Genomic DNA, 13,129 nt, shown 5'->3' with positions numbered 1-13,129 from the left:
ACTGGCTATGAAATGAGTAGTTTCCTTTTTTTATCATTCATTTTTTTGGCTCACACTTTCACAGAAACACACATCGGCAAACCCCTCAGGAAGGTATATCCTTATGGTGCTTTGCCTGTGCATAGAGAGAAATAGACACAAATAATGCTAAGTTAGTGCACAAACACAGAATCCAAATTAAATCTGTATGCTTTCTCTTTTAGCCCTAAACAGCAGAAATACTGATCTGAAGATTCTCACCTATCTGGTGTCCCAACAGTTTTGCATAGTCAGTGAGGTCTGCCTGACCCAGCCTCAGATTATTTACTTTATAAGGTCATAGACTATCAAGAATGCCGGTATACGGTCCAAGCTTTTACTGGGGGAGTAGAGCTTTCTAGGTCAGAAAAGCTGATGTAGTTCTCCCGTCAGTCAATGCAGTGATAAATCTCTGCTTTGTGCTTTTGTCCAAGTTTCTTTTGGAGGCTGGAGGGGATCTCACTAAGTTACAGCACAAATCGCCCATCATAGTCGTTGTGGATACAAATATAAAAATCTGTGGCGTCTTTATTAGTAAGACATTTTATTATCTGAATTTTTGGTCTTAAAAAATGTTCAAGACCAAACATTTTATGTTCAAATATTATGCACCAGCTTTAAATAAAACCCCAAATGGATTCCCCCCATTTAGAGGGCTATTCTCTCTACTCTGCTTCTTCACCGTATCTTCAATTATGGGAAACTCTGATAATTCTTCATATCTATCATATATAGGTCTTCAATTACATTATTTTTGTGGTCTTAAAAAATCATAAATAGAACCTGTTGAAACCTGTAGAAACCCATCCGTATAGGTACCATCCATATAAGATGGATGTTACCAAAAGAGTCTCTGTATTTGTTCACTCTTTAGCTTCAATAATACTAATGATTTGTATGGCTGGGGGAAAATTAACTTGGCCCAGCTGAAGGTCAGATGACTTTGAGTCAAAGTTCCTCAAACTTAACATCACTGTTGAGACGGGATGTTCAAATTTCACAGAACAGTCTGGGGCTGGTGATGCCACTCGGAGTTAGGAATGACTTTTACCTTCACCGGGCTAATTGCAGCATTACAGTCTTTAGCTTGTCACTTTTCGTGGCACGGTAAGCCGTTTGTTGTAAGAGCGCGGGTGATTAGTGTCACGTCAGCCGATATTACCATTACACAGGAGACTGATACTGTGACCTGCCGAGCGCTGCGTCCAGCCTTGTGGTTTGTTATCTTTGGGGCAAATGTCACATAGATCTGCTCTCATGATTTAAGACCGACAAAAGCATTCTTCTGTGATGAGTAATGTGTCCAATTATCCTTTTGGACTTTTGCGTGATGGCTCTGCCGTGGACCTGAGTTCACACAGATGTGCTCTGATGGCTTTGCTGAGTTCACATAGCTTTTCTCTTTAGCTTTGTTCATGAAAATGTTTCTGAATATAACTTTACAAAAATGTCTTTGTTTTCTGCAGAGACCTGAGGTTCAACAAAATCAAGGATATACAACCGGGATCCTTCAGACGATTAAAGAACCTCAACACACTGTAAGTCTTGGTCCCCGCTCTGCATGCACAGTCGGGATCTTTTGTATATATTCCATAGGATAACCTCTTTCTCTGGTATGTGATTGTTTCCTGAATAATATTGAGGTAGAAGGTGGTTACAGAGTAATGACATCCTGTCTGTAAGAAATGCCAGTGTCTCAAGAAGGCAGTCAGTGAAAATGAATCAAACCCCTTTCCTTTTAACGGCACTCCACAGAATGATTGTCACTTCCTCAGAAAGTCCTGTTTGTGTTCCACATGCGCGCTCATGCACGCACGGGCAAATTCTTGCTCCGTTGTGTGGTTTCACACATGTAGGTCAGCTCGTAATCTGCGAGGAATTTACTTTTCCACTTCCACCCACAGGGCTATTTATCATATGTCCAGCCTGCCAGATGGTGCATTGCTAAGATAATAAAGCGAAAATGGACCATTGTGTTTTTAGTGCATTAGTTTAGCAACCTTTTTGAAATAATGAAGGAGTGTGTGTGGCATCTGCTCATGTGGACATATCAGAATCTTGATACTGTCACATTTCAGACTGTGCAGTTGACGGCGAGAATAAATCAAACACACCTCGCCTTGCTCAAACTTTTCAGGCATTATTGAAATTCTTTTCTCCTCCATGTCTGCTGTGCAAAAAGAAGCAACCGCAATTTAGCACAGATCTAAATATTCACTTTTTGAACAGCAAACACACATTTAGCCCATACATCCAACAAACTAGCTCAATCTCAGCACGCTTATATCTGACATAGAATATGTTACATCTAAATACACATATTGTGCATGTGCATATATAGTTATATATATATATATATGTATATACATGTTGGCTTAGATTAAGTTTCAAAGTCCATATTTTACCATTAGATTGTCAGCCAAGCAGCCAATGTTTTTGAAATAGAGCATATAAGGCTTTAAGCTACAGTGATGTTCTCCAATGTCACTGTTGAACACAGATCGAAATACTGTACATCACTAATGTCACAGTCGGCTTATGACATAGTGTCACTCTACAGATTACAAAAAGAAATTAAATCTGTGCCCTTGTAATTTCAAACCATGGAGTGAAACAGAGTGAACAAGCTCCACCTTTATGAGAATGTTCCTACTGGGACTGAGGTAAGGGGTTAGGGTTGGTCCAATCCAATTAAATAACATTGCATCTGGTCTTCAGACATGGCCTTCACTTAGAATTAGCCAGGACCAAACTTACTGTCCCGCTGTCTGGTAACCACAAAATGACCCCTGTCGTCTTTTCTTCACAGCCTCCTCAACAACAACCATATACGAAGGATCCCCAGGGGGGCGTTTGAAGACCTGGAAAACCTCAAATATCTGTGAGTGGCCCTTGTTGTCCACATTTTCAGATGGTTTATCTTCTCAGGCTCGGTAGGAAGTTCTCTCTTTATTCAATCACCAGGAGAGGAAGCCTGTTAAATCTTGCCTGAGACTTTAGTTGCCAACATGATAATTATAACAATATTGAGTGTTAAAGAGGAGGACAGCTGATCTTGCTATAGACTGCTCAGACAGTGAAAATGTATGAGTGCAGTGTTACATCAATGAGAAGTCTCCCTTCTGACTCATCCTTTGTACTTGCATGTCTGGAAGTCTGGAAGCGGTTGTATCTCTCCTGTCGGATTGCTGACAGCACCGTTAGTCCCACGTCATGTGTCCACACCGTCGTGCTGCCCTTTCTTTACATCGGTTTAGTGACTTGAAGGCGAGTTTATAGCCTGACACAGTCGCTGCTGCACTACTCTGGTCACAGTGAGGCAGTCGAGAAAATGACCACTTATAAAAGTCTTCACAACGAGCATCGCCTCCTCTACTTTTAGGGGACAGCTCCATCATGTGCAGCACTCCAATGCCAGGACTCCACGATAGGGACGGGCATATTTCATTTGGTTTGTGTGTGTTGGAGATGTTGTGTACACATTTAAAGTGAAGATGAGCAGGATGATGAGCAGGAACTGACACAGGCCTGTGTGAAGTAGGTAAGGTAGTAAGGTTTAGATGGTGTTTCCTTTCTTTCTGTCCTCGGCTCACTGACACCAACACACACATTCCAGAGATAGAGCCCACTCTTTATGGTGTAATCCTGCAGTAACTATAATTACAGAGCTCCTCTCCCTTTAAAGCAGTTGATCTAAAGCCTGAAGTGTTGCCCCAACCTTTGTGATTAGGGCTAAGTTGCCCCTCCGCCCTCTCGCTCTCTTCCTGCTGATTCAGTGTGCTGTAGCCGCGGGCAAGATGGTATCTCCCTTCTCACCTCCTCACTTCCCTCGGACCCCTATGAAGTCCCCTCCCCGTCATCTTTCATGTCTTCCAAACCCAATGTCTATACAACCCCCCCCCCGCCAAATGACCACCTCCATAAACAAGTCAAACAGAGGTCGACACGCCCCTGTGCGGGAACCCATCACTAGATTTGTTTCCTCTTTTTCTAATAATGAAGCAGCTTCACATCCATCTGTAATTGTCTGTCAGTGTATTTATTACAGGGACAGATTCTTAGGACCTAAAGGTTATCCAAATTTTTTCCAACTAACCCAGAGAAATCCCACATTTAAATTAAGGTATAAACCAACACTGTATACACTGAATACTGCACTAGTTGCTTTAGGTGCAAACGATCTTCTTTTTGATGAGTTAATGATCTGCTCAAGATTTTAATCCTAAACTCCTAAATCCAGTTTCCTAAGTAAAACTCACACTCGACGCTTGTGGGAAACACTCAAACACACACACACACACACACACACACACACACACACACACACACACACACACAAAGGCCGCAGTCAGTCAGCTGTGTTTCACATTCACAGAGTCATCAAGCCTCTGTCAGGGAGTTATTGAAAGAGAAGCGAAGTATTTAAATCTTTAAGCCATTTATTTCAACAATACCGATCACTGCAATATCACTAAAGCAAAGAGATTGTTCTTTTAGACCCAAAGTATCCTCACCATCATTTACATTTTTTACTGAACCTCTCTGCATGGAAATGTAGTTATAATATTTTTGGTTTTGTTGTCATCCATTTCCTTGTAGAAAGGCCTCTGGAACATGTATTAAATCAGCAGCAAGTCTCCATGACTGTCGATTGTGGCTGTTAGCTCAATTTGTCTTTATCGGGTATCATGTTACATGTGATGAAGCTGTTTATGTTTTGTCCTCTTTTATCATTTTCTTTATTACGAAACCTGATAGCACTGATGCACATAGGTGAGAGCATTTCGATGGGTATGCAGTGATAAAAAGAAGTCTTTGTTTTTCCTTACATAACGTCACGCCGTGTTGTGTTGGGAGATCTGTATCGCTCATCGTGTCTCGTCATGAGCGCAGCGGTGGAGAGGCTGAGATGAAAAGGCCGACAGCCGTAAGCCCCGTATCACGTTTCCTTCACGCGGATGAAGGAGGGAGGGTGTTGTTTGTCTTGCAGTGTGTCGATCCTGATACATAGGTTGCATTGAACTTCAGTCGGTTTCAACTTTAAATGTGGAAGTCATTGAGCAAAGTGGAGACATGTGCAGAAAAGATTTGACACTTGAGGAATTTGTGACATCATAGTTACTGTTAGTCCACTGATAAAGTCATACTCGTTTTGATTTGATTCATACACCATCTCAGCAGCTGTATTTCCTTCATTTCATCTTTTCTGTGACCAAGAGGAAGTTACAAAGAGTTTAGAAGAAGGAAGAGACCCACATATTATTCTGTACGTCTGTATGTACACATGAATCAAATTAATATCAAATTAAAACATTTGGTTTTGAAATGTGAATGCACACATAATCCGATTACAGACTCATTAATACATGAATATATTCCCTGAGGGATTTATATATTATTCATTTTCATACCTGAAAGTCTGAGCCAACGTCCGAGTTTCGGAAGCTCATTGAAGACTTTAATATGACGTAAAAACTGTATGTCTGGTGTCCATCATCTATGTGGGTTGCTTCTACCGATACTTCACATTGATTTGTGTGTGTCTGATGCTGGCGTTTGGTCAATTCGGTTGGTTGCTGTCTTTCTGTTTAAATGGAGAACGTGAATGAACCGGTTCATTCAGTTAATTTCGTCGCCTCTCTAATATCCTAAAGGTTTCACTACCAGCATCACCAACTTCAGGCGCAGTGCTCAACGCTCGAATTCCAATCTCACACTAAACTGTCCTCTGCAGTCTGTGGGAGCCCGGTGCATATCTAATTCTGTTTAGTCAAGCACATCTGTAGCTGAAGAGAGACCACACTGTGTGAAAAGCACTGGAGCTTTGGCAGTTACACATGTCATGTTACAACCAGTGTGCTACAGACAGCTCAACACAATATCACCTCTAGTTTGAACTGTGCAGTGACTGGTTCTAAATACTCCCTAGCCTGTGTGGAGGAGCTTCCTCCGCTCATGACTAGCTGTGTCCAGAGTACCTGTCTATCTGGAGTAAACTTACTGTTCTACTTTCTCTCCAAGTAACCAGGCAGATTTCAGATGATCCTGTATGTGTGTTACTAATGTTACTGATTATCTCTCCTTTCAGCTATTTGTACAAGAATGAAATCCAATCAATTGACAGACAAGCATTTAAGGGCCTTGTCTCTCTTGAGCAACTGTAAGTGACAAACTTCCTCATCCACCTTTCCCCCCCGCTCGCCCTGCTGCTGCTGCTCCTCCTCCCTCCTACTCTCTCTCTCTCTCTCTCTCTCTCTCTCTGTAAAATCCCTCTACCCCCACTCTCCTGTGAGATTGCTATGAACATCTCATGAGTCCTGGTAAGGTCTGCATGGTTAGAAGTCATTTCTAAGCCCAAGTCATATGATGTATTGAAGTCCCAAGCATGTCACAGATGTTGGCATATTTCTGTTTTGGAGCTGACATGACTGTGTAGGCCTTACACAGGTATCATGGTAGCTCTGTTCAGTTAGATCCCCCCCTCCTCTCTCCCATGTGTGAGCCTCTTTCCTTCCGCCACAATGCATGACGTGTGTGCCCCAAACTTGTATGTTGCGCTGACCCCCCTTTGACCCTGTTGCATGAGTCGCATGTGTTGTGGACGGGGCAGCAGATATGCGCCACCACCCAGCACCCCCCATCCCCACCCCGTTGTGAAGCTTAAAGCATGATGTCCAGCTGCCGTGCTGCCAGTAGTGCTGGAGTCAGAGCTCTGTTCCGCCCAAGCAAAGCTTGACTTGCATCTGTCCTCGTTGTTGCAGAAATTGCTCGTCTGCTTCAATTTGATGTAATCAGTTGTTGTGTGTATTTGTGAGAAACGTCCATTGCATTGTGTGTGTTTAGTCTGTGTGGTTACAATTCAACTGCTTCCTGTGAGTCCGGACACAAAAAACGTCCAGTTCAGGGCTGCCTGTGGTGGAGCGTGATCCTTTGGCATGTTTAACAGGAGAATTTGATGTTATCGATGTTATGAGCAGTGTCCGTAGTTACAGAACAGTTACAGAAACTCAGTGATCACTTTTTAATATGTCATTTCATCGTTATCCTAACAAATATGGCTGGAATGCCATTTTCTTTGTAAATGAGACTGTTGTGTAAATGTTGGAAGGGACCTTAACTCGCTCTCACTACATTAACAGAGAACAAATGGCTAAATCATGGAGTCAAAGCGATTCCAACACCAGGCTCCATGCCTGGCAGCTGTTTTGAATTTTGCTACAATAATAAAAGGGTTTTATTTGTGGGTGACAAGTTTTGAGTCAGATCACATTTTTTGCCAAAAACCTAAAGTGAAGGAAATCTATATAACTCTAAAAACCTATGCACCATTCATGTATTGAGTTTTTTTCATCTGCATGCCAGTGGGTTTGTCAGAAATCATAGAAGGGGCCACACTGAATAGCAAATGGATTTTCTGAAGCAGAAATGTAAAGTAGCCTTGTGTTTATAAATTTGGTTTGTGTAAATGCATGATACTTGCAAAAATTCTGAAACGGGTCCAGTAGAGCACCTCAGCCAGCAGTCATTACACAATGGCAGAGGCTGCAATTTAATCTTACAGGGCAACTGCGACAAAATGTCCACTAAATGTTTTGTTTTTTTCCACCAATAAAATGCTCTAGCTGTTAGTCTGGGTCTTTGCTAAGAGTCTGGCAACATATTACGTATTTCGTGTTCAATGATAAGTCTCACTCACTTGAGCATGAAACTTACTTTTCAACAACCCAAGTCTGACAAGACAAGAGGATTGAGACTCATTCTCAGATCTCGTGAGACTTGGGTGGTTGCAGGAAGAGGAACGTGGAAATCTGAGTGAGAGAGTAGGAGAGAGGTGTTTGGGTTTTTACCTAGAGACACTGTTATGCTGCATCGTTTTCTGATGTGAAGGTCGGAGAATGTGAAGAAGCAGAGGAGGTGCAACGAGCTGCTGCTCAGTGGAGAACAAGACGTGTAATGTTGCCAGACTCTTAGCAAAGACCTAGACTAATAATTTAAGCATTTAATTGGTAAAGAAAAAGGACTTTCAGAGGTATTTTTCTGGACGGTAGCAGTTGCCCCATATACGTTTACTACTTTGTAGCCATGGCCATAGCTGCTGGAGGAGTCGATCTACTGAACTGATTCTAAAAGTTTTTGTAATTACCATTCGTGTACACACCTACTTTTATTAACACACAATAATCAACATAGAGAAAAAACTTACATGGATTTTCTTTTGTGGAAGAGAGAGGAACGTTGAATTTGGTTTTACAGTCTTTGCAACTACTTTAAACCGTCCCTCTCCCTTCCTAAACAAGCAGACACCCACCTGAACCCTTACAGTTACCATCTATATGGATTTCATTTCCCAACCTTGTATCTGTATGAGTATGGGTTGATCTGTTTGCTCAGCTCAAATTCAGTTCTTAGAAAGTTTGGGGTTGTGCTCACTTTTCAGTCTAATTTCAAACCAGCCTCCATCCATAGATGTATATTCCTTGTATCACACTGTCTGAGATGAATGGCTCCATGTTTGCATTAACCTACAGCCTCACATTTCTGATTATTTCAGTAATATGAAATGCCAGGGATGGACAGGAGGTCCAGGATGATAGGGAACACTTGTGTGGTCTCATTGATCCAGCTCTTAGGGCCTGTGAAGTCATGTTTAGTCAGGCAGGGAGCCCTAACCCACTCTTTACTGTGCTTTGTTTACGCTGTGTTCTTCTCTAGGTACCTGCACTTCAACAACATTGAGTCTCTGGAACCAGAATCATTTACACATCTACCCAAGCTGGAACGATTGTAAGTTAAATTTTTGAGAAATGTTACATAAGTCTGAAAGAAGTATAGTGTCTAAATTAAAGCACAGACAAATAAATAACTGGATACAAATTTAAATCAAGTATTGTTAAGAAAGTTTGTCCCGACAACTGGTGAAGAAGATCCAACAATCTTTCACATTCTGTCCAGTCCAACCCAGCTCAACTCGATTAGGTTTAAGTCTGAAAAAAACCCTGCTCTTCAGTCATGTCAAGCCACTCCCTGCTCCTTTTCAAATGTTTTGGCTCATTCTTTTGCTTTAGAATGAACCCTGACGAGTCTTCTTCTCACCATTCTGCTATACTTCAAAATACAGTATTACTTCCTGCTAAACATTACCGTCTTAAAGATGCGGAAGATAGTGTTGGAACAGTTCGGCCTGTTTGCATTAACTTTCATGCTTCATTTTCTTTCATGCTGCTGTAAAAGTGTAAGTTAACCAGTTTCTTCATACCTGATAAAGATCTTTTCATATGACTTTTAAAAAAAATTCAATAAGAGGTTTTACTGCAGAGATGCACCAGGCACAAATTGTGTTTAATGAAAAGTTCACTCCAATGAGTTTATCAACTTTCTGGTTTTTAATAAGACCCTTCACTCTATACCAATCAAGTAGCTCATGAAAAATAAGCTTGACTGAAATGAGCTGTGTCAGATGCACATGTATCATGCTGTACATGTCAACGTTGAACTTGGGATATACCAAGTGTTTTAGGACTTGGATCAGGATCAAGAGCAATGCAAACATAAAGTGTCTACTACTTGTACTTTTGTCCTGTAAACTCTGTCTAAGTTTTTCTAAATTTGACAACTTCATATCATATTAAGCAGTAACATCAATAAAGTTGTACTTGACCACAAAAAATCTATATCTTTAACTGTTTCCACAGTTTTCCAACTAAAACAAATCTAAAGGCTCAGTTTAAGTGGTTTGAAAAATCCAGAGTAGTATGGACAGCAGGACAAGCTAAAGTGATGTGGTTTAAATCTAAAACAACTTAGTATGGATGTAGTGTTTGCAGTGTTTATAAGTAAGATTATTTAAATCTTTGATTGAATTCGAAATGCCTGCGAAAGCTCTGCTTATGACCTCTCCTCTTAACATGCATCGATGATTCTGAAACTCTGCAGTAGATGTCAAAGGGTTGAAGAAAGTCCCATGAAATTCCTGCTTCACTGTCCCTGTTCATGGGCCAGCAGCTTCCCAATATATCCATACTTCCCAGTCCCAGGAGAGGATGAGCAGATGGCAGGACACCTGCGAAACAAAACAAAATGTAAAATGGGGAACGGGAAGAAAAGGAATTCCCAGGTGCTCACTCACTCTGTGGCTTGTTTGAGAATATCTCCACGGTCACGGTCAAAGCAAGTATCTGTAGATCAGCTTTCTCAAGGTGGGGACAGGAGATCAACAAGTACAGCAAAGATGATCCTAATCAGCTCTGAGGGAAAGTTTTGGGGAGAACGTCACATAAAAATCATTTTTAGTGCTTTTAGCCAAGGAGTCCCAGGGGTCATCATGTTGAGCACAAAGCATGTCTGGGAAGATGATCATATTTCTCGTCCCGTTCTCAAAATGGAATGTGATATTAGCAAACAACATCATCAATATTTGTTTAAAGACGTCAACATGTCTCATGGAATTTCCTGAAAGAGAGCAGTTAGTTCCTATATACTATTAAAACTTTTGTAGACTTGTATGAATAGAGGCTACTCAACCTTGGTGTTCTAGTTTGCTGTGAAGTTATGGACATGGATAAATCCTTGTTTTTCTCCCCCTCTCTCAGGTTTTTGCACAACAACAGAATTACCCAACTCGTCCCGGGAACCTTCACTCAGCTTCAGGCCATGAAGCGATTGTAAGTGGAAAGAGTTTCTTAATATCCACGGAAACAGCTGTGTGAGGATGCATGTCCGCATTAATGTCCGCAGTTACCCTCATGACCCTCAATATCAAATGGAGTTTGTTTGCCGGTGAAATGCCATCTAACCACACCACAGTGTTCTCACGCTCCTTTGGCTGCGAAACGCCACTGTCCTTCCCAGAGCTTTGCTTCTCTCTCATTGAGTCAGCTGCAGTGGAGCTTGGAGGAGGCTGTGTGGGCTGGGGTCTGATGTGAAAAGCAAAGAAAATCTCATTTCCTGAAATATGAGAAAGTGGGGTCATTTAGCCCAACTACTGTTTATGTCATCTCATTGTTTTTTTCCCCATCTTGCCTCTGTCATACATGAATCTTTTAGCATATGTCGAATAGCAGGCCTGTGTGCTTAAAAGGAGATGCTAAGGGAAACCATAGACCGCACATCTCAACTTCCTCCCGTGGTACAGATATTAAACTAAAATATCCTGGATATGTATGCCACAATCTTGTGGTTATGACGACATTTGGAATCCCAGTCTGTGCTGTAGCGATCTTGGTGGGGAGATGTTGATCACAAGTAGGTCTCAAAACATGTCTCATCACCCCATTAAATAACTACATAAAACCGAATTTACCACAACAATTAGCAAATTATTTAAATTAAAAATGTCACCTTTATTCACAGGATAGAATGCAGGAAATGGGGAAAGAGAGCGAGTGGGGAAAGACACACAGCAAGTGTTTGGGTAGGAACCGAACCCATGGCCACTAGATGCGGTACAAAAAACGTTTCCTTTGACTTTTTAAGTACAGTCTGTGTCCCATCCACTAACATGGAGGAGGCAGGATTTATGACATGCTGCTGCCAGCCACCAGGGGACAATGAAGAACGTTAGGCTACACTTTTGGAGCACCATCATGTCATTTATGAGGCCATAATGTCCTTTTGTGTTGAGGGATACGAAAATAAATAAAAAGGCTGAGTCTGAGTCTGTTCCTAAGACACTTTTCGGCGCACAGAGAGCTTAGCCTCACTCTGCTTAACACTCTGCCAGTTGAATGTTCTGAAAGGCACGTCATGGATAATGGACACATTGTGGTAGAACTGAGAGCTGGATCAGTTACCACAAGACGAGGCCAGGCAGACAGATAGTTTCCCACTACAGGGAGAGATAGTCTTCCAACACGGTCCGGCTGAGCGCCGCTGTTTGCACTGACTGGGGCTGTGCTGACCAAGCCAGACAAGTTTCAGTTTATAAGCTGCCACAGCAGAGTTTTCTGCACAGACAACCCTGCTGTTACAAGTCATATAATGTTATACATGGAATACATTAACATGTCTCACTTGCTCTGTGTATATTTATCTGTGTTTTCAGGCGACTAGATTCCAATTCATTAAACTGTGACTGTGAGCTGCTGTGGCTGGCCGACCTGCTGAAGCAGTACGCTGAGTCGGGAAATGCCCAGGCCGCCGCTACCTGCGACTACCCCAGCCGCCTGCAGGGGAGATCGGTGGCGACGCTCAGCGCGGAGGAGCTCAACTGTGGTACGTTTTCCCACCGCGCACAACATTTATGGATTATTAACTAATAACGATTCTCTTCACATTCAAAGAGGGGACAGTCAAAGTAGAAAGGTGTTTGGTAGAGTGCACACCTCCGCCAACGCCCAATCATCCCCTTTAGGAAACCACTTTTAAATTTAGTAGATCCTGATATTTATTTGGACTACTCCCTAATCTGAGAAATTAATAAAAATGTTAAGAAACACCCATGCAGCCTCGCAATGTTTAAGAAATAAAAAAAATCTGGATCCACACAAACATTGTATGGGTTCTTTCCTGACACAAACTGCATCCTTCTCCTTCTTTCTTGGTAGTTGTTCTTGTAGTTTTTGCATAATCCTGCTGACCTACAGACACATTTAGGGAGATGAAAACGTAACCTCCTATGGAGATTTTTTCGAAAATTTATTGTAATATTGAGTAAAAAAAAAGCTTAATTAATACATCACTTTTCAAAACCCAGCTATGTGCTTTTCAAGGTTGGAACAGGATTGAAACATCTCAGTACTAAGCTTACTTACTAAATTCCATCGTTTTGCCCATTATAGCGGAAATCTGACATGAACAGCATCATCCATTCACTACAAGGGGGGGACCAACCTATAGAAACATGATTTAGTTTTAAACTGAGTGGAACAAAAGCCACAAACTCATGGCTCCATGGTGACATGTGTTTTCCACATGCCTGCTCTTACACACATACATCAAACAAGAACACATTCTCAGTCTATATGCAAGACCTCTGACCTTCCTGCCCATGATAACAGGTAAGCTTAGTCACCCTGTCTCATGCACACACACACACATACACACACAAAGACATACACACACACACACACACACACGCACACACACAGGTGTATCCTCTGTTTGTGTCTGAGGT

The 13,129-nt window shown here is 41.8% G+C and overlaps 1 protein-coding gene across 1 annotated transcript in view; it reads left to right on the top strand.

Moving 5' to 3' along the window:
- LOC128451364 (peroxidasin) overlaps positions 1-13,129 on the top strand; it is a 57,694-nt gene that overhangs the window by 12,005 nt on the left and 32,560 nt on the right. The window contains exons 2-7 of the mRNA XM_053435162.1: positions 1,485-1,556; positions 2,828-2,899; positions 6,107-6,178; positions 8,731-8,802; positions 10,608-10,679; positions 12,059-12,228. Of these exons, the coding sequence (XP_053291137.1) occupies positions 1,485-1,556; positions 2,828-2,899; positions 6,107-6,178; positions 8,731-8,802; positions 10,608-10,679; positions 12,059-12,228 (530 nt within the window). The remainder of the gene's footprint in view (positions 1-1,484; positions 1,557-2,827; positions 2,900-6,106; positions 6,179-8,730; positions 8,803-10,607; positions 10,680-12,058; positions 12,229-13,129) is intronic.

Source organism: Pleuronectes platessa, chromosome 11 (genome assembly GCF_947347685.1).
Source record: "Pleuronectes platessa chromosome 11, fPlePla1.1, whole genome shotgun sequence".
NCBI lineage: Eukaryota > Metazoa > Chordata > Actinopteri > Pleuronectiformes > Pleuronectidae > Pleuronectes > Pleuronectes platessa.
The sequence above is the reverse complement of the archived record's forward strand: the minus strand, read 5'-3'. Positions and strand labels throughout refer to the sequence as shown.